The 27,256-nt window shown below is 53.8% G+C and overlaps 1 protein-coding gene across 2 annotated transcripts in view; it reads right to left on the bottom strand.

The window, feature by feature from the left end:
• TBC1D14 (TBC1 domain family member 14) overlaps positions 1–27,256 on the bottom strand; it is an 83,739-nt gene that overhangs the window by 40,629 nt on the left and 15,854 nt on the right. Inside the window, exons 1-2 of one of the 2 annotated variants that reach the window (XM_025051708.1) lie at positions 14,616–14,665; positions 5,323–5,443 (exon numbers count right to left, since the gene is read on the bottom strand). In XM_025051708.1, the coding sequence (XP_024907476.1) occupies positions 5,323–5,443; positions 14,616–14,650 (156 nt within the window). In that variant the 5' untranslated portion in view covers positions 14,651–14,665. Of the gene's footprint in view, positions 1–5,322; positions 5,444–14,615; positions 14,666–27,256 lie in introns of those variants that run through there. The other variant, XM_015594945.2, reaches the window with a different exon arrangement.

Genomic DNA, 27,256 nt, shown 5'->3' with positions numbered 1-27,256 from the left:
AACACAAAAGCCTGTCCTTTCTGCGGCTCTCCTCGCCATCATCGGCAGCTGCCTCGGAGCCCGACCAGGGCCTAAACTTTCTTCTCCACCCCATTTCTAGACAATAGTGCCAACTTCTCAAACCTGTGCACAAAGCGTTTTGTCTAGAAGTCACACTGTGTTCTGAAGCATCCCCAAATGTTCGCAGCCCTGAGCCCCTCCGACACCTCCTCAAATTACAAAGATTTGCTTTTACTTTTTAAGTGTTTTTTTCTTTGAAAAAAATTAAAACGAAGTACATAGAAAAATTACTCAAAGGAAAAATATCAAAATGCACAATAAGACTCTGTTTTCTTTCCTTAATTTGCTACTATCTTATACACCGTCTACAAACGAATATAACCAGGAAGTAAGTATTGCTCATTTATCTTTAAAAATACACTCTCTATTTCCCAGTAACTCGGTGGACCATTAAGCCATAAGCATTTCATGCCAGGCTCTACCGGTAAGACCGCTTTGGTATGATTTCATCTACACGGATTCACAGGATTTCCCAGCAAGTCACTGTTTCTCAAACAAGACTGCACATCAGATTCAGATGCAGAGCTTAAACATAAACAAAAGACTTGTCAGACTGGAAAGGGGATGTGAGAAAAAAACGAGTCTAAAGTTTTAGACCAGAAAAAGAGGGCTAAGTCGGTCATTTACCCAAACGGGGAAAGACGCAAAGGGAACAGGTCCAAGAGACGGGAAAAAGAGAAAATAAAGTTTAGCCCTGAACTTGTTGAACAGGAAGTGCTGGTCGGACCTGCGGGCGGCGCTGTCCAGTGGGCAGCTGCATCCGAAGGCTGGAGCAGAGACGAGGCCTGGGCTGGAGATACATGTCGGGGTCATCCGCGCAGGCATGATGTTTAAAACTCGAGTCCACCTGAGGTCTAGAGGGTGACCACAGAGAAGCGCCCAAGCAGCACCCTGATATTTAGGGGACACCCGGCAAAGGAAGCTGAACGGGTGTGGTGACCTGGAAGCCAAGGTCACTGAGCAGAGGAGAGGCTGACTGAGACAAGGATTGAGGAATGACCGTCAGACCTGGCGACTGGCAGTCACTGGAAAAATCTGATTTCAGGGAAATGGGCTCAGTGGTGCAGAAACGTCTCTAGGATGGCTGCACGCCACTGCTCCTCACGGCTCGTCACAGCTGCAGTTACCTGTAGGGTCACGTGTTTAAATCTGTCTCTCCCCGATCCACGGTAAATTCCAGCAAAGGCAGGGCCCACGTAAGTCTTGCCCTTCATTAGAATCTCAGGGTGGGTCCACACGGTGACTCGGACTTGTGGAACGAACAAGGGGCCCACGGAACCCAAGGAAGAAGGTTCCTCTCCATTCACGGGGCAAAGGACTACACTTCTGAGGCCTCGCTGCCCGTGCCGGGGCGGCCACGGCCCCACGATGGGCCACCCAGCAACGGCAGGCCTGAGGACGGCCCTCTCCAACGACAGTCTCCCGCCTGCTCTCAGGAGCGTCTCCGGTCCGCCAGCAGCTGCCGGATGCGGACGTGCCGCGCCCGGCCCGCACTGACCCCCGCGGCAAGGACGGCGCGTTTCCCTCCATACCCAGCATCCTGTCTCACACGCAGTGGTTCTGACATTTCCGTGCGCTCGGCTTAGCAGGAGCACGTGTCAGGACACAGCCTGCTGTGCCCCAGCCCCGGCGTTTGTCCAGCGTGTCGGGCGAGGCCTGCTGCCAGGTGTTTCCAACAGACGCCCAGGTGATAACGACATCCGCCCGGGAACCACACGCGAGAGCCACCGTCAGTGTGATTCTCACGGCCATCCGTGGCCGTTTCTATTTCCCCTATTAAGAAAATCTCTCTGAAATCATAATGTAAACCGATAGAAAATTACTTACATTTCAAAACGTTATGAAATTTGAAAAGATCACTGCAAATAACGTTTCGACATTTGCTAAAAATGGCAGCCGTGTCTAATACAAGGCTCGAGCCAAGGGAAACCAACCCAGTTAGAACGAAGTCAGAGGGAACCCGGGGGGCCCTGAGAAAACCACAGACGGCACCTGGGCCACTCACCAGGTCTGTTTATTAACTGAAGTCACCACGGCCACTGCTTGAGGACCAACTCCAGGCCACGTGCGGCGCTATACACTGGGCAGAAATCTCTCCCGTGCATCATCTCTTAATTTCTAAGAATCCAGGGCGTGAGAATCACAATGCCCACTGCAGATGAGGAGACTGAAGTCACAGATGAGAGGCGAAGCCGGCAATCGCAGCCGAGCCTGCAAGTCCGAAGGTCCTGGCACGTGTGCACACCGGTCCCCTCAGCCCAACCGCAGGCTCCCTGAGGCATGTCGACCCGACCACCCTTGTGCTCCCGGTGCCCAGCACGAGACCGGCCCCAGCGTGGCACGGTATCTGCTGAACAAGCAAACGACGCAGCCTGTGGCAGGCTCGGGCCCGTGGCCTCCCACGGTCTCGTTTCCTGTCATTGAGGTGGACCCGCCACAGGAAAGAAACGACAACAAACACCTTCCTGCACTTCGGACATTCAGCACTGTTCTGAGCACAGGGCGAGTATGCGCTCGCTCAGTCCTCGCCTCAGAGGTAGGCGCTGCCAGTCTCCAAATTCCAGAGAGGAGAAAAATGAGGCTCAGAAAGGTTAAGTAATTCGCCCAAAGTCACACAGCCAGGTTGTGGCAGAGCTGGGATACAAACCCTGGCAGTGTGACGACTCCACAGTCCATGTTCTTAAATCGCTATGGTTTAAAGACTTAACTTACTATTCCAAAGGGAAAGGGAAAGAATGACAGATGCCTACACATCTTATATACGCTTTAGCCCTAACCAGAGCTGTCATCGCCATTGGGGTCACAAATCTAGGCACTCAGGCCCCAGCCCTGTGCTCTCTAAAGTGCATGACCTGACGTCTGTGACAGCAGCCAGCTCCAGCCTGGGGCCCAGGAGCAGGGCCCTGGCCCTGGATCCCTCGCGGGCCTTGCCAGCTTGGGGGAGGGAGGGTGGAACGAGAAGCAGAGGGTCAGAGACACTAAGCACAGGCAGCAGGAGCCGGCAGGGTCGGGTGACTCGAGCAGGTACAATGACATCTTTTATTATTGATGGCTGAAGCCAGATGTTCCTCTCCTCTGCGGTGTCGTGTTACCACGTAATTAGCTGACCTAGTCATTTCAGTTCACAAAAATCCTTCAAGTTCTAGAACATAATCCATGTAGACCTTAAAAAAAAAATGGTACAAAAAAGATAGCAAAGAAAAATTCAAACATGATACACGTGATATTAAGAGCCAGGAAAATCTATTTAGTACGATACTAACTTTTGTGAAGGTGTGAATTTTAAAAAAATTTTTTAAAATTTTAACTGCTTGGCAACTTAATTTTCTAAGAAATTTACAGCTAAATTTTGCAAACAAACTCATCATATTTTAATTTTATGCTATTTTAATAAGCCTATACAATAAGTGACTCAAGTTTAAAATGTAGCGATCTATGAAAACAAATTCTAACACTGACTTACTTTGTGAGTCTCCTGGGTCCTAACAACTGCTACAGGGAGCACGACACAACATTCAAAACAAATTTAATCTGCCAAGGCATAAAAAATGACGTAGGTGCCAATCCCCCTCGCTGTCCAGGCCAGACCCCAGCGTGTGCTCACTGCCTCGCCCCACACACTGCACCCCCGTATCGAACGTGTTTAGCCCTCAGAGGAGCCACCCTCTGCACCCATGGCCGCCCCGCACTGAGCACCATCCCTCACCTGGGCTAGTCCAGACGCACTCCTGCTGGGGTGGCCCAACGCTCCCTGAAGTAAACCCTCCAGGGGCTCCCCAGAGCCCTCAGGTTTGAGATAGGGTCAGTCCCGTCCCCGTCCCGTCCAGTCCCGGCCTGTCTCGTCCCGTCCCATCCTGTCCCCTCCAGTCCCGTCCCATCCTGTCGCATTCTGTCCTGGCCTGTCCAGCCCCGTCCCATCCTGTCCCGGCCCGGCCCGGCCCGTCCAGTCCCATCCTGTCCCGGCCTGGCCCAGCCCATCAAGTCCCATCCTGTCCCAGCCCGTCCCAGCCCATCCCGTCCTGTCTTGTCTCGTCCCATCCTGTCCCCTCTTGTCCCGTCCCCTCCCACCTCGTCCCATCACGTCGCACAGGCTGTGTGGGTGGCGCCTTCCTGCAGAGAGGCAGGGCACCATGCGGGGGTGACTGCCCGGGGCTGCACTCCAGCTCTGCCACTCACCAGCTGTACCAATCACTCAGCCCACCTCAATGCTTCGTTGGGAAACTGAGGACAATAACAGTATCTTCTTCATAAGGTTGTTACAAGTTTTAAATGAACCAGAAACCCAAGTGCTGACTCCCTGACAACCGGTCCCCAGTCACCACTCGGCCCTCGCTGCAGCCGTCACGACAAACCCGCCCTCACGCCTTCCTTCCCAGGCAGTCCTCTGTGCGGCCTCGCCCGGCGGGCCCCGCACCCTCCCTGAGCACGGCAATCGCGTCCTCACAGAGGGGTGCTCTCGAGCGTGGGTGCCATTGCTCTAACCCCAGCGCCGAGCGTGAGGACGGCGCCGAGTGGATCCTGAAGCGCTCGCTAGACAATTATCGGTGAGCATGACACAGGTGGAGGGGCACGGCTGCTGGGGGGCAGTGTCACAGTACTGGGCAAACAGCAGGCTGCTGGGACTCGGCCCAGGAGAGGACGCAGGTGCTGACAGGCGGGGCTGCCTGGCTGTGTCCGTGCGGGAGTCCCTCCTGGACGTGGCGAGCTCATGCCTCCAGCTGCTGGCATCCAACCTGCACCGGGAGCCAGGGGTGATGAGATACCACAGGCCTGGCCTGCCCCTGAACCCGTCCCCTCCCCCACAGACGGGTGGGCAGCTTCAGAGCCAGCCGGGGCAGGGGGCCGCTACAGCCGGGGTGAAGGATGGCCCTGGAACTCCTGGCCAAAGCAGCACCGGAAAGATGAAGTTCCAGGAGACCCATGGGACCAGAGAGGGAGCATGCTTTACTATCAAACACAAATAATAAACAGTGGCAATACATATACTTATAACTATTACTGGAAAAAAATGACTCAATCAAATTATAAATATCTAAACAAAGCCCAGTCTCTCAACCGAACACTCCTATGTGCATGTTATAAACTCTAAGAAATGAAAAAGGTTAAAGTCATTGACATTCTGAAGACAGACTTAAATTTTAGGAACTTGGCATGCAAATTAACACAAAATTTTCCAGTTTCAAAGCCTCAGTAATAGTCATTTTTGCAAGGTTCATAAATATATGCTATAGAGCATATTTCTGCATTTTTTATCTTGTATACCTTTTGAATTTTCTTTGAATCTTTCTGAGCATTCTCTCGGAGTGGTAATTTTCCAAATAACTTCCATCCCAAGTCATTTTGTTTGTCAAGTCTTGCATTTTGTTTTCTAGCAAGCAAATTCCTATAGGAAGAAAATAAAAGGGTTAGGGAACTTCTAGGTGTTGACAGAAACACTAGGACAGCCGAGCCGCTCTCTAGTGAAAACGAGCAGACTCCCTGCGAGAGAACAAGGTGATGAGCCACACACTTAAACCCTCCAGACGGAATTTCATACACACACAGAATTATGCGGCAGGCGAACGACCTCGAACCACAAATAAGCTTTTTGTTATTCAACTGTCACATGTACGGATTGTACCATTTAGAGTAAGGGCATCGTAACAACCTTATCAGGAAAAGTGAACTTTGAAGTCAGACCCAGCAGAACTGAAACCTCTCACTAGCTGTGTGACTCTGACCAGTGTATCAACCTCTCTGAGCCTCGGTTTCCCTAGGTTTAACAAGGGTCTGTATGTGAATTAAAATTGCACGATCAGTGCTTAAGGAATAACAGCTGCTTTAGTACGTAACCTCTGCCTCAGTTTAAACGATCTGTAAGGTAAATTTATATTATCTGTTTATAAAGAGTCTCCCGGTATCATTTTTAAAAAGCCACCCGTGAGACAGTCGTGGGGTCTTCTCTCCCAACGACATGTAAACAAATACCCCAAATAACACGAATAAATCCCAAATGGCAAGACAAAGTAAACTGCGCTTTGGAATGCACTGCATTGATGTATTCGTTAAAAACAAACGGTTTCCGGGGTGCAGAGGAAAGTACAAGATGAGCTTGCAGGATCTTCTGGCAACACTGTGTCTGGGGGGGAACAGCTGCCAGCTTGAAAGGTCTCCCATTGGCTGAATCTGGAACAACTTTATTAGAGAAATGAATGAGAACGAGGGACTGTAATCCACTAAATAAAGAGGAGATGCAGAGCCCATCTGGATACAAAGAAATGAACAGCAATAACTGGAAGAGGAAGGAAAACTTCAGAATGCCACCTAAGAAGTACGGAAAGACTGAAGGTCAGGAAATGCTCAGGGACGCGAACCCTCATCGGTGAGAGCTGGATGAGGAACGCGATGTTTACAGAGTTTGAAAGTATCCCCCACAATTACTTGTTAATTACAAAGGCAAAAATAGTTACATTTACCGTGGCGAAACCTCCTTAGCCAAGTGCTCAAAGCTGGCATCCCAGCGTCAGGAGAGACAGCACATGGCACATTGTTGGCAGCTCCCCAAAAATGCGTCACCTGAAGCTAACCCCGAGGGAACAGGAAACGCAGACTGAAACACCCAAACTGAAATAATGGATCCAGACTCTAAAAAGGTCAGTGTCACGAAAGACCAAGAGAGGCTGAAGAACTTAAAAGACTGAAGAGATCTGTCGATTAAATGCAGCGGGGGATCCTGGACCATGGGGAAAGCCATATGGAAGATTATTGGGACAACTGACGAAATCTGCGTATACAGCGTGGATCAGAAAACAGCACTGGATTAATGGTAAATTTCCCCATCTTGGTAACTGCATTACGGTTATGGAAGGAAACAGTATCTGAGACATCCGGGGGGAGAGGGCCTGACATCTGCAACTGATTCTTCCGATGCTTCAAAGAAAAAAACACAACAACCTACTACTTATACAGCACGTGTACCTACCACACTCACAGAATAATGTAAAGGGCTGGTGAATCTGGGTAAAGGGCATATGGGAGTGCCTTCAATTTTTCTTGCAAGTTCTCAATAAATTTGAAATTACATCAAAATAGTTTTAAAAAATCTTTCAAAAAAGGAAACAATAGTTCCACTGCATTCTTCCTTTTCTGTTGTGATGATAATGGAATCCATTTCAGAAATGATTTCGTAGCCCAGGGCAATTTCTACTTACAGTTTTAAGAAATGAACTTGGCGCTGTCTCCAGGCCCCACGTGTTTAACTCCCAAGATTCAGCCATCGGTAGAAGACTCGTGCACTAACACCAGGCTAAAACTTCGGCACCCAGAACTTGGTTCACTAACGCTGTACGTTTTTGCTAAAGAGTCGCCGCCTCTGAGGAAGGGAACTGGGTGCAAAGGACGAAAGGTGAGGAAAACAAAGGCACCCAGGAAGGGGAGGGGCCCGGAGGGCTACAGCTCCTGACGAACCCTGACCTGACTCTGCAGGGCGATGGGAGACGCTGCGGGTCCAGAGGGGTGAGGCACGGAGTAGAGAACCGCACAGTAGCAACTGGGTGCGGGGTATGGGAAGGTAAGTCTGGGCGACTGACACCCAGATGTGTGACGTGGGAGGCTGAGGAACCGGGGTGCGATTCGCTGAGACCGGGCCAGCGGGAGAACCAAGAGGAACTGAACGCTTGGCTTCTCCATCCATGGCTAGGGCTACATGAGTTTGTACAAACGTAGTGCAGATAAAACTTATCAGAAATCGAAGTTTCATACTTACTTTTAGCACAAGAGCTTAATCTACCCATGATAAGCCATGACGTTTGAAAGGTTCTGAAACGGTGTTTTTGGATATGTTATTTCTGTGGATAAGAAGCTGAAGTCACGAGTGACCAGGGCCTCTCAGTGGAAAGGACTCTCCCCAGCTTCAGCTGTCAGTGTCACCTGGGGTGCCCAGTTCCATCGCGAGCAGGGAGCCAGCCAGCGAAAGGCTCCGGCCCCTTGCCCCCCTTCCGGGAAGCAGGTCATCAGAAGCCTTGCATGGAGCTGGCTGCTGGGCCCAGGTGGCGCCCAGGACCTGCCTCTGCCCATTAGGTGACCAAACCCCACTCTGGAGCCACGTGCAGGGCGAGGACAAGGACGGTGCGGGGCAAGCCCCAGCTCTGACCCGTCCCTTTAAAACCTGTGCTGTCTTTCTGCCCTCGGGGCACCCTTTATGACTGCACACATGGTGCAGCCAGTCCCAGGGAGCCCAGAGGCGCGGTGGCCATGGAGCACTCCTGCTGTCACCTGCATCGGCCCAACCCTGGGCCCTCAGACGTCTCGCCCTCTGGGAGGGCTGGGGAAAGCGAAGCCACAGCGCCATCTCTGCTTCTTCACTGGGGGCAAAAACGAGACGGATCCATTTAAGCTTCCTGTTTTACTAACTATTCCAAATTCACCTGTCGCGCCGCCAGCTTCCATTAAGTCCCCACACTGGCCCCGAGTTCTGCAGAAACTCGGGACTTACTGCGCAAAGCCTTCCCTGACTGCTACCTACCGCCGGCCCAGCGCCCGGGCCTGGGCTGCCGCCGCGGCTAATCCCAGGGTTCGCCATGCCTCTTCGTGCTTGTTGGGTGTGCCCCATCCCCTCTCTTCCCACACCTTCTCCCCTGGCATGGGGTTGCCTGGAATTCTATTCGGCCTGCAGCAACTGCTCAATACATGTTTGCTGGCAAATGCAGCAGCCACCGTATGTGGGCGGCGGGGGGACAGGTGCAGACCAATAAGGGGCAGGACAGGACCTCACCCCACCCGCCTGAGGCCAGTGGAATGGGCCACCTCCAAGGGCAGCACTGAGGCGCGCACGCGCACGCACGCACGCACACACACACGCACGCACACACGCACAGGAGAGGGACACAGCTTCACTGCTGGCGAGCCCCCTTCTGCCATGATGTCCCCTCAGATCTACCCTCCCGCAGCCGCCAGGAGGGGATGTGAGTGATGGCCGCAGAGGAAGCACTTGAAGACTCTTCCAAGGACGAAACGACGCCCACTTCTCTGGAAAGGCTAGCATCTGCCGGGGGAGATGCTCCCGGCAGCCCCCCGCCTCATTCGTTCCGGGAACGTCCTCCGAGGCCTCCGCCACACTGAACGGCATCGGCATCGGAGGCCGGCTGCGGTACCCAGACGCCGTCAGCCTCTCCTCGGGCAAACTTCGAAGCTGTCGTCCGGTCTGGCCGGGGTCCGGCCCCACTCCAGTCCTCCTCCTCGGACTTAGGGCCCCACACACCCTGCCTGACAGGCGGCCCGTCCTGCACGCGTGTACGTGGCCCCCGCTTCCCACGGCTGTCGCTGAGGCACGGGTCCACGGCCCACCAAGCCCTGGCCCTCAGACTCCGCGGCACCTGCCCAGCGCTCTGCAAGGCCTCGCTCGCCCCAAGCCCCTTCCAGGGCCGCCACCGGTCCGCGCCCGCCACATACTGTTCCTTTCGGTCCCCCGAAAGAGGAGACGTGCGTGCCTCGCCACAGTGCTCTGGACGGCCCTCAGGCCTGGCCTAGCACCTGCACACGTGCTCGGATCACTGTCACCTTCTGGGCGTTTCTCCACTAAGGGACTTGAGGGCGCCAGAGAGCACAGGGTGACAGTCCTTAGGCTGGAGCCTTCGGTGGGGCCAGCGCTCAGGTGGAGGCTGGAGAATCTGAGGGGAGAGGTGAGGCCGACCAGAATGGTGGCCGAGGGAAGTGGCCCTGTAGCTGCTGGTCACTCCAGGACCCTGTCGATAGCGCCCATCCGTATTCTAGACTCGTTTTGCAGTGACAGCGGAGAAGCCACACCCAGCGAGGAGGAGAAGACTGACCTGAGCAGCCTGAGGGAGGCGGCAGCCCGGGGCGGGCACAAGGGCTCAGGGTTTCATTGCAGTTACCCCAGGGCTTGCGAAATAGTTATTTTCGTCTCAATAGGTTAACGACTCAGAGGAAAAGATATGGGACACCCATGTGGACGAAAGCGGGGCTCCTGATAAATCTGAGAAGTCCGAGGACGGAAAGGAAGCAAGCTCACAGGGGACCTGACCGTAAATCCCCACCTGGGCACGTCCTGGCGGAGTCACCGCCCTGCACGTGACTTCCTTGACGACAGCCTCGCCTTCTTTGCCTTAGCAGCCGGGGCCACGGTTTCAGTGCCCAGAGAGGAACTCGCCTTGGAAACAGGCGGAACCACCCTCGAGAGCACAGGTGATCTTGTTCGTTACCCTCACCTGGCTCTCTCCAACCTTCCTGCCGTCTTCCTTCCGTTCCCTCCTTCATTCCAAACATAGGAAAGAGCCGCAAAGCGGCCGTTCTGGGCGCATCTGAGATCTTCCTCCTGGCACGTGTCGTCAGTTTGGCTCGAACTCACAGAAACGCTCTAGGTTTGGACGTGTCTTACGTCAACACCAATGACAAAGTGATGTTAAAAATAACTGTGTTAGTGTCTGCCTGACAGCTTTCCCGTGAAGCCAGAGGCTCACAGGTGTGCTGCGGAGTGCCCTGTCACAAGTCAACAGTGTCATCAGGCATAGGAGTACGATCAGTCAGGGACACCCAGTCCCCACCCAAAACAGTCCAGGATGAGTTTACATGGATTCTGAGCTAAGCTCCCCAGTTACCAGGATCTTTACTGTCAAAGGCCTGTCCCGGGCGCCCCCAGAGGCAGAAAGTATAGAGGAGAATGACACCTGAAAAGAGGCAAAGGACGGCTTAAGGTGACTGAGGAAAACATGAAACCTGGAGATCTGAACACCCGTCACCTTCTGACAAGAGGTTCAGACCTGTGCAGCCCAATGCGGGTACCACTAGCCACATGTGACTACTGAGCACTGAAATGTGTATATTATCAAGTTGAAACATGTCAGCTTAAGTAAAATTTTTGTGAAATGTCATAGAAAGAGTGAAAACGACCCCAGGGTTCGTGACACAGTCACTCGCAGCATTAAGAAGGGCCAGGGCACTTTTCGGAAGGACTCTGGCCCATGGTCAAGGACAGAGCAGGCACACAGCTGTGGAAAGCAGGCCCTGCGATGCCACATCTGTACCGGCTCGTAGGCCACCTCTGCAAGGTGCAAAGTGACAGTGTTCACTGCTTCTGGGACGGGTTACTGGGTGGCCAAAGGCACAGGAAAGAAAGGAAACTTGTCACCACATACTCTGTTGTACTTTTCAGATTTTTGAACCATGCAAATGTATCCCCGACTGGAAAGGGTCAATAAATTAAGAATCTGTTGCTAAATTAGGAATTTCTGCCAATGAAAAATAAAATGCATTTACACCACTCCCACGTCCATCTTTCAAATTGTTAAGGCTTCATCTAACCCCAAAACAGTGCCCGATTTTTCCGTGCGGGCCTCGCGGCACTCGGTGGTGAGTTTGGGAGCCCCCCTGGGCTGGGTGGCAAGTGTTTCAGCAAGTGAAAAGCTGCAGACAATGAAAATGTTCGGTGACGCGCTACTGTTTCAAAAATGAAGGCCTTTGGAAGAGACAACTGAAAATACATGCTTATCCGGCTGCGTGAGCTGGATAGCCATCATCGTGCCGTGTGCGCCTCGACGTGGCTGCTGCGGGGACCGCTGGGCAGGGGGCTGTGGGGACCGCCGCAGCCGTGAAGGCATCCCCCCGGGAAGGCGCCGGCCGCTCCGCCCTCTCAGCCCAGCTGGTTTACACGCACTCGACGGCTCTGCTGAGCGCCTGCCCCTGGAGAACGGTGGCAGTGTGAGATTAGTGGCAGTGTCCCCAGGAAAATGGCTTGGAGGATAGTAAGTTCTCGAGATCAGCCGTGAGGACCCTAAGCCCGGCCCTCCCGGGCTTCCCCAGGCCAGTGCTGCTGAATGCGCGGAGCCTGCTCCGCCAGACGTGGCCTGCGAGTCCCTCCAGCTCCCTCCGAAGCAAACGAAGACTGTGCGGCTGCTACCCCCAGGGGAACACGGCCAGCGCTGTGGCTAACAGGCGGTGCAGCCAAGTTCCCGTCCTACTCCCGCTGCGAGGAACGTGAAAGGACAATAAAATGGTGACGATGACCAGGAGGCCACTGGCTGACCCGTTCTGCCCCCACACTGCCGTGGCCACCCTGTTCCAGCTCGAGTACTTCTCTGCTCCAAGAAAACCTCGAGGTAGGCGCAGTACCTGTCCCCAGCTAAGAAGAAACGCATGGGGGGGGGGGCCACCAAGGGCCTGGCCCGCCGCTCCGCCCCGGCTCTGCCACCGAGGGCCTGGCCCGCCACTCCGCCCCGGCTCTGCCCCTCCAGAGAAGCAGCAACTGGGCCTCGTGTCCCGCATCTGTAAATAGGGTGATGCGAGCTTCCTCCTGGGCCATCGTGAGAACTGAGCGCGATAACGCACAGTCATCAGGGGAGAGGGGTGTGCAGGGGCCACCAGCACAGATGACACACTGGTAGCCTCTGTTTCCTGCTTATAGTGTTTTTTTCTGCTTCAAATATTTAATCGACATTTTTAATTATCAAGAAATCACAGAAAATTCTGGGTTTCTGGCCTCCCTGAAGTGGGGGAAGATCTGGCCACACTGGGCCGTGTCCCTGCACCACAAGCCGGAGCTGAGCGCTGGCCTTTGGCTGGGCCACGCTCTGTGTGGTCCCCCCAGTGACCCCAATTTCATTGCCCCCGCTGCCTCAGCATCCCATCGCTGTGTGCGGGGCCAGATCTAGGTGTCGCAGGGCCTCGAAGCTTCTATCATTTGAGGAATCCTCTTTAAGAAAAAAATGATGTTTGACCATGAACACAAAATTAGGTATGTGTGAGGGGTCCTGAAGATTGTCATTAATGTCATTAGCCCAACTCTGTCTCTTCGGCTTTTGAAACCCAGGACAAGTCCAGCGGCTGCCGTCATGGACCCACAGGTAATGAAACTCCATCCAGAGCTCCCTCTCTCCGTTTTTTGAGAAGAGATCGGATAGACAAAAGACCAATCCCCTTTCTTCTTGGGCGCCGTGGGGCTGAGGCTGTTAAGCTCAGCCCCAAACTCCAGCAACTTAACTTCTGGATGTCACCGAAGTCAAAAGAAGGCGACGCCGGGAGCGATTTGCGAAGGTGATGAGATGCCGGGCCGGGGGCCCTGGGCGCATGCATCTCGAAGCGCCCGGCTGTGCTGGCAGCGCTGGCCCCGTGGCGGGCACTCGATCCTGTCTCTAGATACTTCGCCTTGTTTGTCTTCGTCACCAGAATGTCAAGTCCATGAGAGTGAAGGCAGCACATCTCTGAGCAATGCCACTGTCCTGTTGCATTGATGAGATGCCGAGACACTCTGGGAAGCCAGCTCTGGCTTTACATCAACCGTTAGCCTGGTATAAAGTTGGCTCTGTTACACGTCCTTTCACTTAAAGTCACAGAACCCACTGACACATCAAATGAGGATGCCTTGTTCTGTCTCTTCCATCTACTGCGGTGCCTCTAGCGTCTAGAACAGTTCCTGGCATGCGGGAGAACATTCAAATTTATTCGATGCATGCTTTTTTGGGGAATTTTCATAAATATTACATGAGAATTATTCCTGCCCATTTAAAATAGAAGCTCGGATTTGGAGAGGCTGGGGAGCGTTGCCCAGACACAAAGCCGGGCGACGCAGAACGAGACTCAGAGCCCCGTATCGGAGGCCGCTACCGACGAATGTGCAGTGACGAGGTCCCCGGAGAGCAGGGGCGGCTGGGGTGGAAGGACACGATGCTCCCGCCCTGGTGGAGCAGGTTCCACCGGCCGCCAAGTCGAAGTCGCAGCAGGGATTTCTCAGAGCTTCTCGGAGTCTTGAGAAAGACACCTCCGAAGTCGTCCTCCTCCCACACACGGAACAATGCGCACTCCTGTCTCAGACTTCAGTAATGCCTGGGGCCTCTGCTCGGTCCCCCTGTCGCACTCACAGAAACTGGTAGCAATTTCTGGTTCCAAAGCGGGGAGGGACAAGTGGGAACACGTAACGTTCGGTTCCCACGGAAACGGCTGGGTATCTTCTCGGCCATTTCCGGAACCATTGTGACCTGTTACAGATCGCTGGTCAGGTGCCGCCTCCTGTGCCAGGCGACGCAGCCCTCCGAGGAGGGCAGCACAGTCACCGCTGCCCAGACGGGAAACCGAGGCTCGGGAAGGTTGACGCGCTCACTCCTGGAGGGCCGTGTAAACCCTGGCACACCTTCAAACACGACAAGGGCCCTGTGACTCTGCTCGGAAAATGCAAGGGGAAAGGCCAGCCCACTTGGACAAACAAAACAGCATTGAGGAATGCAAACCTCCTGTGTGACAAAATTCACCTGCCCCGTGGGAAAGATGACGTGAGTGAGAGGGACACCGCGGTCAGTCCTAGCCCCACCATCTGTGGCTGAGAAGTTGATCCCTAAAAACAGAGCTAACCGTCAGCTCGAGGGAGCGTGTCAGCGTCAGACCCGCATGCTGTCCGCACCGGCCGCAGGGCTCCCCGGCGCACAGGGACCTTTGCCCCGCCCGCCCTGTGCGGCTAAATCCCAGGAGGACCTCCCCGCGCGGTCAAACCCTGTTCCCGTCACATCTCCAATTACAAAAGCCACATCTCCAATTACAAAAGCGAGAAAGGCAAGCCTGTGGCCACAAACCTGTCCATGAACAGGAGCGCAGAAGAGACGGACATGGCGCCTACGGCAACCACGCAGCTGGGCAAGGCCGACGCGCCCCTTGCCACATCCCTGGCCAGCCGGGGCCACGGTCCCAGGGAAGCGACGGGAGCCGTGCTGGGCCCCAGTGCACACCGTCTGGGAGGCGCAGGACGCAGGGCAGGGTGCACCAGCTGGAAAGGCGGGGGTGGGGCGGGCAGGGCTCTGAGTCCTCAGGAGTCACAGGGAGGGGGAGGGCGGGTGTCTGGGCAGCAAAGCGTGAATGACTGGTTCCGGGGACTCAGCACAGCTCCGCTCCACATCGGCGTCCTGCAGCAACCCAGAGCCACGCACCATGACGGGACAGGCCAACGAGTCACAAAACCCACAGACTCCTCTGTGTGGGAAGCAAGGCAAAGTCACATCTGAACAACCTAGATGTCTCCCATGTGGCACACACACTGCGCTTTGTGAGGAAGACAGCAGGTATTTGGGTGAGTCACAAGCATGGTCACCTACATCCCTGCTCAAATACCTGCCTCAGAACCATCAGCAGGGGAGGCTAAGCTCCCCGTCCCTGACTTCAAACCCTGTTAAGGACTTTCAAAGGACAAGATCCAACTAACAACTTCAAGGTCAACAAAACCGATCTGTTCTAAATCCACAAGAAATCATTAGATCAGCCGGCGGGCCTCGGGGCAGGCGTATGGCGAAGCACAGTGCACGGCCCCTCGGTGTGTCTGTATGTTTGCACCTGTACAGAAGGACCGAGCAGACGGTCACCTGGCGAGAGAAGGTGCTGAGAGGCAAAGAGGGAAATTTTACTTTCGAAATTTCTGTATTGCTAAAAAAAAAAAAAAAAAAAAGGCAAGCATGTATTACTCTCGCAGTTAAAAAAAGATAAGACAGTCAAGTGTGGGAAACGACATCGCACAGGAGTGGCACTGAGCACCTGGATGTGCCAGGCTCCTCCCCAGTGCACCTGATACGGGAGTGACTAATGAAAACACAAACACCACGGACCCCGAAGTGCGGGATCTGGACTAGAAGCAGCATCGTCTGGGAACTGGCTAGAAACAAAATCTTGAGTCCCGTCCAGCCCTCCTGAATCAGAATCTCTGGGCAGGCCCACAATCTGTCCCTTGAGCCTTCCAGGTGGCCCTCTGGTGCTTGTGCCAGTTGGAGAAGCACTGTTCTGACATCCATACACTTTAAATCTGTTATTCTACTTAAAACTTCTTGTCAAATTCCTCACTCTCCAGGAGTCAAACTCACATTCCTTGGCCTGGCAGGTCAGCCGCTCAAGGCAAGGCAAGGCAAGGCAAGGCGCAGGGTAACCATTCATGAAGAGGCCACACAATTAGCCCAAGCCCCGCTCCTTCTGCAGCCACACCCTCTCTTCTCAGTCACCTGGGTTCTGTCTCACTGCAGATCTGCAGCTGCATGTTCCCACATCTCTCCAAATTCCTCCTCAACCTGCAATATTCGGATTTTATAATTTTACATCAGCAAAAAAAAAAAAAAATTCCAAAAACATCTATAATTAAAAAACTCACAAAGAAAACTCAGGTCCAGATGAGCTCACTGATGAATTCTTCCAAACATTTAAGAAATACACAAATTCTTTCAGAGAACGAAACTTTTACTCCTCTCTCCTGCCCCGGAGGAAATCTGTTAGGTCATTCAATAAATATACTTATGAGCATTTTTCACAAAAAAAAACTTATTCAACCAGGGTTTGCTGATCCCCTTTCAAGGATCATTTGACATGGAGTGTGTATGTGTGTATGTGTACACACATTTTTTAAATTCCTTGTGAAGGCTTTTTATTATTTTTTAAATTCGTATACAATAAAACTGACTTTTTGGTGTATAGTTCTATAAGTTTTAACAAATTGGTAGGTTCATTTCACTACCAGAGAAAAATCTTGAGAAAATAACAAAGTGGAACACTCCTCGATTCTATGTGTAAGGCCAGCATAATCTTGATACCAAAACCTGACAAGGACAGTATAAGAAAGGCCAATTACAGGCCATTCTCTTATGAATCATAAACAAAATATTAGCAAATCAAATCCAACAATGGAATATAAATGATGATGTATCACAAACAAGTTGGGATTATCTTAAGAATGCAAAGTTAGCTTACTCAACATTAGAAATACACAATGTTATGCACCATAAACAAAATAAAGAAAACCCACATAACGATCAATCAATGCAGGAGAAAAAGCATGTGATAAAATGCAACACATTCGTGATCTTTCTAAAAATCATAAGACTAGGAATAAAGGGGCACTTCCTTAATCTGATCAAAGCTGTTTAACACAAAGTAAGGTATCTGATGAAAAGACATCCCAGTTAATGGGGGGCGCTTTCCCACAGGACTCCCGCCGGCGCCCCTGCAGGCCAGCACTGGCGGGGAGCTCCTAGCCATGTGACAGGCAAGAGCTAAGTGACAGGTGGAGGACTGGAAACCAAACTCACCCAGAGACAGCACGGCCTTCCACAGAGAAAATCCAAAAGCACCCACAAATAAACTACTAGAATCACCGAATTTGGCAAGATCACAGGATTTAAGCACTACACACGAAAATTAGCCGCATTTCCAACAAGCATTTCCAACACGGCCTTTGTAAAACCATCCAAAAATAACAAATACCTTGGAATAAATTTGAGGAAAGAAACACGAGACCTTTACATAACAAACTATAAAATACTGTGGAAAATTAAAGAAAATCTAAATAAATGGAAGGACACACCATTTTCAGAGGTTGTATCTTCATATAGTAAAAAATGACCAACAGATTTAATGGAATCACAGATTTTTTTTGTGGTGATTGCCAAACTGATTTTAAAGTTTACGTGGAAATGAAAAAGGACCTAGAATAGCCAAAATAATCTCAAAGAAGAACAAAGGAGGGCTTGTTCTATCAGAGATCGGGACCTACTATGTAGCTATGGTCATGTTAAAAGGATGTCAGTGAAATTAGTGATATTGGTAAAAAGATAAATGAATAATAAAACACGTGTGGTCACCTGACTTATTTCAAAGGTTCAGTGGGAAGGATGATCGTTACAGTAAACAAACCACTAGCTCACACCATACGGAAAAGGAATTCCGACGGGTCACTGATCTGGCTGGTAATGGCAAAACAAAGCTTCTAGAAGGTAACACGGAATTTCTTAAATAGGACAAAAAGGCACTAACTATAAAAAGAAAAGATTCCATAAAGTAGAATTCATTATAATTAAGAACTTCTGTTCATTAAGAAAACGAAACAAAACACGTCAAGAATGAAAAAGTAAGCCACAGCGCAGAAGTATTTGCGACACACACGTCTCAAAAGGACTCTTACCCTGAGTGTATACAGTACGCCTACAAATCAGCGGGACAACCCCGGACAGGCACGCCACAGAAGATTCCAAGTGGCCAATAAAACGTGAAAAGGCACATCACACCATTCGCCGTCAGGGAAAGGCAAAGTAAATCCCTCACCCTATCCCCAGCATGACCGAAAGAAAAAACACTAAAACAAAGAACGGACAACGCCACATTCTGGAGAGGATGGAGAGCACCCAGGATGCCTCCAGCTGCCAGCAGGAGTATGGGCTGGGACAAGCGCCTGGGGAAACCGCTTCGCGGTGTCGACTACAGCAGACTTGGCAGGTCCGCCCTGGGTACACGTGCACCAACAGACGCGTGCGAGAACGCCGCGACGAGCATTCTCCCCACGTGTCGCAAAATGAACAAAGCATACGTCCATCTCCAAGTGAGCACACAGAGGTGTATCTGTGCATCTGAAAACTACACAGAACGAAATAAAGTGGATGCTGCCACCATACAGCGACAACCTGGGTGAACCTCGATGCTGAGCAGTCAGCCACAAACCAAAGTGCATGTGCCAGATGACCCCATTTATCTACATTTCAAAAAAGGCAAAACTAATCTACAGTGGCAAGAGTCAGAACAGTGGTTGCCCTTGAGGAGCGAGGTCCTGACGGGGAAGGGATGTCACCGAGACTTCATGGGTACTGGTGACACTCCATACGGGGCACTCCCCGTCAGTCACTAAAGGCCAGCTCAGCTCGGACCACTCCCTCTGGAGCCTGTCCTGGGGATGGGGGTCCTCTCCACCGAGGCCCTCCCCTGGGCTCCCGAGACCTTGCACATGAATCTTGGACAAAGAGCTGAGCACTTGTACTTTAGTGATTTCCATATCACCTCCCACACTGGGGGGTGGGGGCGTCCTAATTGGCCTTTGTATCCCCAGGGCCTGGCAGGAAGCCTGCCAGATGGTGCTGTAGTTACAGGTAACCCATTAACTGACCCTGAAATGTACTCGCCCGTACGCCTCTGATAAGTCAGAGTCCAACTCAGACCCAGCGTTCTGCGTCACAACCTCCTTGAAGTCACCTTCAAACACTCTCCAACGTTTAAATACAGGAATGAAACACTAAACAGGGATGCAGCCTCCAACATCGGCTTCAGCTCTTATAAGGAGAAAATGCCTGTGTAACTGAATACAGAACGTGCCTTTACTAAGGAAGAAAATACAAATTTCTTCTTGATCTCCAAGTAGACACTAAGCCGAAGAGGGGAAGAAGAGCTGCTAGTTAGCCACAGCCCATGACTGTGACAGAGCACGCGTGGCTGAGGCTCGAGGCCACAGGTGAGGAAGGCACGAGAGACTGCTTCAGCTTCAGGGATGAGCCCGGACTAAGGCGGCAAGTCTACACCTGGGGTTCGGCGTTGGGCAGGTCTGGGTTCAAATCATTGCTGAAGAAGCTGTGTGACTTCGGTGAGACAGGAACCTCTCGGCTCCCTCATCTGGATGGCAGAGGCAGTGCCCAGTGACCAGGTCAGTGGCCTTTGTTCAGCTTGTAAGCCACTGTGCCAAGGAGAGGGACGACGACTGTCGATGATCAGGGACACAGGCCCCCGCCCAGGGGGCTTATCTACGATTCCCCTTGCCTGAAAGCCACGCGGTAAACCAAAAGGCTTGGGTTAGACTTAGGTCCATGCTCCCACTGGCGGTTCTCGGTCCTGGCTGCACACTAGAGTCGCCCAGAGAGCTGTCTGAAAGACCCCGAGGCCCAGGTCGCACCCCAAACCGATGAAAACTGATCTCCGAGGGTGAGGCCTGGATGTCATTCTTTTTTTTTTTTTTTTTAGTTTCCCAGAGAATTCTTTTGTGTAGCTAGGGCTGAGAACTTTGCTCCTTAATAAATGTTTTCCTTCACTCATTTAACTGACGCTTTAATCTATATGAAGATTGACTCCTTTCCAGCAGTTTCCATGAACACTGAATTACAATCTTTCGGATTTTGCTTTAAACTGCTCCAACAATTCTACTCACTAAAGCAAAAGTCAATCCAGGCTGCACGCAGACCCCTGCCCCAGGTGGCTTCTGGAGCTCACCTGAGTGTGCCCTGCCCCTCCTCGGCAGCGCATCTGGGCCAAGCTCCCGGAATCCAGCAGACCTGTCTTCTCTCATATGGAAATGCCTGGCCGGAGGCACCAAGTGGATTAAACAAGAGGATTTAATCCCACCGGGATTAAAACAAACCACCCCTACCTGCAGCTCCATAGCGTATGGACAGTAGCAGGCTACATTCTGCTAATGGTCCAGGGCCAATCAAGAACATTAACTAGGTGTTAGTTGGGATGAGGGATGACAAAGCCCCACGCTCTGTCCTCGAGGGGCTCACAGTAAGAACAAGACATGAGAAAAAAGACTAAAGCCAGGCTGCAGGACAGCGGGGACGGAGCGGCGTGCCTGGGCACCCCGGGAAGGCTTCAAAGGGGCCGGCAGTGCGGGGGCCTCAGAGATGAGCAGAAATCGGACAGGAGCACACGGGGCAGAGGAGAAAGGAGCATCTCAGGCAAAGGCATCTGAGTCAGTACCAGTCCCATGGGCCAGAGCCGAGGAGAGGAGAAAGCTCAAGGCACCTCTGTGCTCCTAGATGGAAGGACCTGGGAGGACGAGGCCTCCCCGGGGACGAAGTCCAGCAGCCCCTCGGCTCGTTGAGGGTGTCACACCGAGAACAGAGGGTTCCTGGAGGTTCACGGTCTCCATCTCGGGACAGGGCAGGTCAGAGCTGACCAGGGGTCCGGACTCTGGCCATGAAGCAGGAGGCACTTCTAGGAGTCTCCCCCAGGAAACCACGCGACGTGCAGACACACAGACGCGCACACCGACGTGCGCAGAGGTTACCTTATGTGATCAGAGCACAGCAACAGAAACCACCTCCTTATCAGGACAAGTGGCTGATTCACAGGACAGAGCACCACGAAGGCGGTAGTGAGTGTTTAAGTTTTTAGTTACGTGGGGGAAATGTTTTCTGTAAGTCCAAAGGCAGGATACCAAACTGTAGAATCGTTACACATCTTCATGCTTAAAATTCATAGAAAGTCAGTAAGGGAGCACGGCAAGGAGGAAAAATTAGTAGTAGGTGTAAAAGTGGAAAGGACAAAAATAGAATGATGAACACGAAAAGCCAAAATTTTCCTGTATATATTTAAACAAAGGGAAACTTTAAGAAAATATGTAAAAAGGGTTTATCGTTTAAAAAAATGTCTCAGAAGATCGTACCAGCCTTGCAGACACCACCGGTGTGGGTGTTGCACGCACAGTCTGAAACCCAAACGGGGGTGTGCCCTACAAGGGGGACCCACTGAGATATCGGGAACAATAATATAATTGCAAAGGAAAATATTTACATTTTAAAAGTTAAGTGTACCAGATCTCTTTCCTTTTGATTTACGGTCTACCCGTCATTCACTTAAGGTGACTGAACCTCTACTAAGAGCCTGCATTGGCTAGGAAAACAAAGAATGACTAACACACGGCCCTGCCCCTCCACCCCAGACTCAGGTTGACGGGGCGGGGGTGGGGTGGGGTGGGGAAGGCGGCAGGGCTGTCTCAAAAGCAGTCCAGGGACCGGGGCATCCAAATGAGGGTGCTCGGAGGGTGGGGGTGCCCAGAGCAGTCTTCCTGGAGGACGCATCATTTCAGGCGAATCCCGAAGGACAACAGGAGTTCGCCCGGCAGAGGGAGCAGCGTGGGCAAAGGGGTGGCGACGAGACTGCTGGTTCAGAGGGGCCTCAGCACGGAGCTCGTGTTCACGGCCGCAGCACAGAGCGGGAGCTGGAGGCCCGAGAGGCCAGACGCTCCCCGCGCTGCGCCGCGCCACACGGAGTCCATCCTGCAGGTGTCAGGGCTACCTACCATTCAGGCAAAACGATGGCAACGCGTTCGACTCAGCGACTCCAGGCATTCAGTTCTCATGAAGAAGGGAGACCGAGAAAAAAGATTCTGGAAAACGGCCCACGCTCCCAGCCATTCCCCCAGGCCGCCCCCTCACTGTCCCGGGCACCGGTCCCGTTTCCCAGCCTCCCCCGGGTCGGAGCAGCCACATGGCTGCATGAACGGCGGGTGCCGTGCCTGCCGGTGCCCTGACCCACGGGCCCCACGCGTGGCCTCCTCGGCTTGACACAGAGGAGCCCAGAGACCTCGGCGGGAGCCGGCAGAGCCCCGAGACGGAAAGAACTGGGGGGAGCACGAGCTGGAGGCGCACGTGCACTGCGTCGTGATCTGTGCCGCGTTTGTCAGAGCAGCTAGCACCCGCCCAAGGGAGTGCCACTTACTGTGTCCTCCCCCAAACTGACCGCCACTCAACTTCTCCTTCTTCAAAAATAACCCTCGCAAAGGAACTTCTAAAAGGAATGAAATCTGCTCCTTCCAGAGTACGGACTTAGAGTAGACGAGCAGTCAGTCGGGTGCTAGGGCAGGGGCCCATCCAGGAAGCGTTTTTCCTCGTCTAACTGGCCTCTCACCCTTTTCTTCACGCGAGTCCCTCCTGCCTCTGCAGAACGGGGCCTGGGGGACCGAGCCGCACACTCGCGACCTCTTCTGCTCTCTCCCCTCCTGTCGAAAATGTGTTTAACACCCCAATCTGAAACCTAAAGGCTACCGGAACTTAAACCCTAACCTAACCTGCGAACTCCACAAACACGCACGGCTCCCAGTAACATGGTGCACACAGCCTGGGCGAGAAGCAAAAGGGGGAAATAACAGGAAAATGGGCTGCCGTGGGCCCGAGACGGCGGGAGCGCTCCTGGAGGACGTCACCCTGCCACACACAGGACCTCACGGGAATCCTGAAATCGACCACGACTACTCACAACAAAGACTCAGCAAAACTGGAATCGAAACAACTCTGAGCTACAAACCCAGCTCGCGTGACACAAACAGGAACTGGCTGATGTGGCAATCCGTGAGGCGTGTGTGCACACACGGTACGGGAGGCAGGAGAGAACTGAATGCTCGTATCTCCGAGACCGAACGTTCCACAGGCAAAACACGTAAACGTTTTAGAACAGGCACGCCTCGGGGCCGAAGGTGGAACGAGACGGTTCGAACTGCTGTGTCCTCCCACTAACGTTCGCTCCGCAGAACAGGTTCGATACCCACCTGCCGAAAGGGAAGTTGGTTGATTAGTAAAATGTAGCCGCTGGCTGACGACTTGCTTTGCAGGAATGGGTTTGGGTTTGCCTGTGGCTTTCTCGACACCCCACAAAGTCCTAGGCTCCCACAAAGTGTCCTGCATTTCGCACTGAGTCACCCCTTCCAGGCTGACCACGACCTCACCGAGGGCAGGACCGAGGCAGGCTGGCAAGGCACCTGAGCACAGAAACCTGGGAGCTCCCAGAGAGACACAGCACGTGACTCCCCGACAGTGCCAGCACGCTGAGAGTGTTCCCAAACTGGGAGCCACGTGAATCCCCTTTCCCCCAGTCCCCCAAACAAGCTTTTTGATATGGTGACATTCTAAGGACGTAGCCGCCGTCCAGAAGGTGGAGCAGAGACGCTGCAGAGAACTCAGCGAGGTGGTGAGGTTTATCGGGAACACGACCTGGCTGTGAACGGGACAGACGGGGGACACAACACACAGGCTGAACACTTCCTTGCTTCGGTTCACATCATTCTACTGTCACTGACTCCACCGTGAAAGTCCCTGCCCTCCCCGCTGAGGGGGCCGAAGCTCAACCTCAGCCTCCAACACGCACGGCTGAACGCAGCAGGCTTCTTCCTCAGATCAGAGGAGCTTCCGCGCCCGGCCGCGGAAGGAAACAGGCCGTCACGCCCGCTGGGACACAGAATGGGTTCCTGGTACCTAACGTAAACACCGAGTGGACAGGGCTCCTGGTCCTCTATGTCAACACCGAGTGGAGCGCCGGCTGGACCGGGAAAGGCCACGGGCCTGCTTTCAGTTGCGTCATCAGGACCGCAGAGGAAGTCACCGTCGGTCACTGCTCAGGACGGAGCTGACCCTTTGTTTCTCCTTTTCCCTTTGCTGCGGCTGCTCTCGAGGGCAGGTCGGGATTTCCTAGCCTTCATTCACTCGCCACTGCCCTTCACGTGATGAGCAGGGAAGATTCTAGCGAGAAGGCAGCAGAGACGGCTGTGCCGAGCACTGGCACCACTGCCTCCTTCGCACCGTTCCGGAGATGAGAAAAGCAAGATTCGGGAAAGGGAAGCGACCGGCCCGGCCGGAGGGGCAGAGCGGACAGTCACATCTTGGCTCTGCAGCTGCGCTCTCCGAATCCCCACGGAGCCCTCGTCCCCACGCTGCAGGCACAACAAACACCTGCAAAACACAGCTCCTCCCTCTCTGCTGTACTGACTGTCCCCAGATATTTAGGTGTGCACTAGAGTCACAGTGTCAAACAGGTGACATTCTCAACACCGCACGAGGCAGCCACGGCCCCCAGCCCCAGGCGGGGAAGCGGGTCAGGCCGTCCACCACGCCTGCCTGCCTAGCAGGCCACCGTGCCTCCCTTTCGTCCCCTCCCCCCGGGTTCTTTCCGCCGGCTTCCCTTGGCTTCCGACACCTCGTTACTGATTTGTAGGTTTCCCAACCACCTCGAGCTGCTTTCACACACACAGCAAGAACACGGTTAAAAACCAAGTCACAGACCCGTGTAGCTACGGGGACCAGCGCCGAACAGCAGAACTTCCACAATGGTGGCGACGTACGAACCTGAGCTGTTCATGCAGCAGCCACTGGCCACGCGTGGCTGCTGAGCGCAGGAATGTGACTGGTGTGCCCGAGGAAGCAAATTTTCCATTTTAATTAAATAGCTACATGTGGACAGCACAGACGCCAACTGTGCCCAAGACCCCAGATAACCAAACGAGGCGACTGCTGAAGTGGGCATGAGCAACTGTGGGACCATGGGCACAGGTATAGGTTGGGGGGGCCATCAGACATGTGAAAAACCAGCCCCAGCTCCTCTGTGCCCGCCACAGCCTTTGACCAGAACACCCTCCTCCCTGGTCGTGTTCGGATCTCTGCTTAAGTGTCATTTGCTCAGTGAGACCCTCCCTGACCACCCTATTTAAAATGGAACCTCCCCCGCCTTCACTACGACCGCCCTTCCTCCCTCCCCGGAGACCCTGCTTTTTATTTCTCTCCAGCACTTGAAGCCTGACATGGAGCGTCTCTTACAGCCGTACGCCCACAGCGGACTGCAAGTGCCATACGGGACTTTTATTTGGGGAAAGGGGCTTGCTGGCGGCTGCGCCCCCAACACCGGGTCCTGGGTACACAGTCACCGAAGAACTGAATGATGTCTGAATTCAACTATCTGACAAGCGTGTACTGAGTTCTAACTAGGTGACGGCACGGGATGAGTGAGATGCAGTCCTTCCGGGGGGACCCAGGCTGGGGACCCATCAGACGACACCGCACGATGGCAGCTGCCACAGCAAAGGCGTGAGCTGGGAGCTGTGCGGCCACGGCCAAGGGAGCCGCCACCCTTCCTGAAACTCTCCGGCGGGTCCTTCTCATTGAAAGTGACACGGGAGGACAGGGATGGAACCCACGCCAGGAGGGTCGCCAGCCTGTGGGAGGAAAGGTGAGACGCTGATTCTTCCCGCGGGGTCGCACAGGGACCGCCTGGCCCGACTCCGTTCAGTGCCTGGGGACAGCCTCTGCACAGCCACGTGCCGCAGGGGCGGAGCGAGTAACCGCAAAGCGGGGCAAGTCCCACCACTGCTGTGGCGGCTTCACTCCAGTTCCCACAGTCCCTTCCCGCACGTCACTCCGGCTGCGCCCACAACACCAGGAAGCAGCAGCTGCCATCACGCCCCTGCGCGCAGGGCGGTACTCGCGCAGACCCCACGCTGCCCCCGAGAGGGCTCCAGCCCCGGAAGACGTGCTGAGGGGTGCTACTGCAAGGCAGGTCCCCAAGAACTGGCACTGGGAGACGGGGCCCACCGGGAGGGCAGCCTGAGCCCCGGCCCCTGGGGAGCAGTGATGACACACATGAGGCCCCCTCCAGGACCTTCCACGTGCCCCCGCTTGTGTGAGTGCACAGAAGGCCCGCGTGGCTCGTCCCCACGCAGAGGCTGGAGGGGACCCCCCAGCAGGGCTGAGCTTTTGCAGAAAGGGTCAGGGACGCAGCAGCTCAGAGAATGGGGAAGGTGCCAAGTGAGTGAGCCCCACAGTCCGCAGGCCTCGTTCTGGGCAGGGCTGGCTGTCCAGGCCGTGCCTGCCGGGTGCCCACGGGACAGCAACGACGGGTAGCCGGCCGGCGTGTGCGTGGGGCCTGCTGGAGACGGCCGCGGACTGAGGAGGAAGCGACACCTCACGCCCAGCATGACGATGGTCCACGGAACCCTCGGGAGATTCCTCTCGCCGTTTCCTTCCTCTCTCGCTGTCCCGGCCGTGGCCCATCAGACGGTCACGTGAGACCACGTCCAGTCCAGGGCGCAGCGCCCCAGAGCCCCAGAGCCGGGCACCACTGTCCCACGCAGCTCCTTAGCAGTGGGGCCGGCTGTGAGCGCCAGGGGAGGGGAGCCCCACGGTCCACTCAGGGCTACTCGCCGTTGTCCCCCATGCCAACCTCTCCCTGAGAACGGGGTGCTGCTCACCAATGGGAGTTTTCTGATGCCCACGGCCAGCCCAGCAGAGCAGTGCTCACCACAACGATGGCCCAGCCTGCGACAGGAGGGACCTCTGTACTTTCTGTTCAACTTTGCTGGGAACGTAAAACTACTCTAAAAAAGTCTACATTTTAAAAAATAAATATGTTGCAGTTAGAAGTGTATATTCAGACAAAAGAACAATGAAGCAACGTTAAAAACAATAAAGTAGCCTATCTACATGCACTGAAAAAAGGAAAGACTTGCACAGACTCCTACAGCCGGTCATCACACAGCGTCTGTGCCCATGCGGCCTGTGAATCTAGACGATTCCACCAGCTAAAGCCGCGTCCTGCACTTGAGCACCGAGTCCCACTCCTTCCCAGGCAACTCGAGACCAATGCCCTGGAGTTCTCTCCTCTCTTCGATATGTTAAATTTTCACTTTTACTAAACTGTCCTCAACTGTAAACAAAAACAGCTATTTCGTCAACTTTAAAAAAGGAAAAAGCCTCACCACTCCTTCTCCGGCTACCACCCCATTCCTTGCTCCCCTCCGCAGCCCCCCAGAAGGGCCGTCTGCAGCTGCCCACCGCAGCAGCTCTGGACGAGGTCACCAATGACCTGCTTTCACCAAATGGCCACTTCTCAGTCCTCACCTCCCCGACCCATCAGCGCCCTCTGCCCACCTGACCAGCGCCTCTCTGCCAAG

This window comes from Pteropus alecto, unplaced genomic scaffold (genome assembly GCF_000325575.1).
Source record: "Pteropus alecto unplaced genomic scaffold, ASM32557v1 scaffold5, whole genome shotgun sequence".
Lineage (NCBI taxonomy): Eukaryota > Metazoa > Chordata > Mammalia > Chiroptera > Pteropodidae > Pteropus > Pteropus alecto.
Note: the sequence above shows the minus strand (reverse complement) of the source record. Positions and strands in the feature narration are given on the sequence as shown.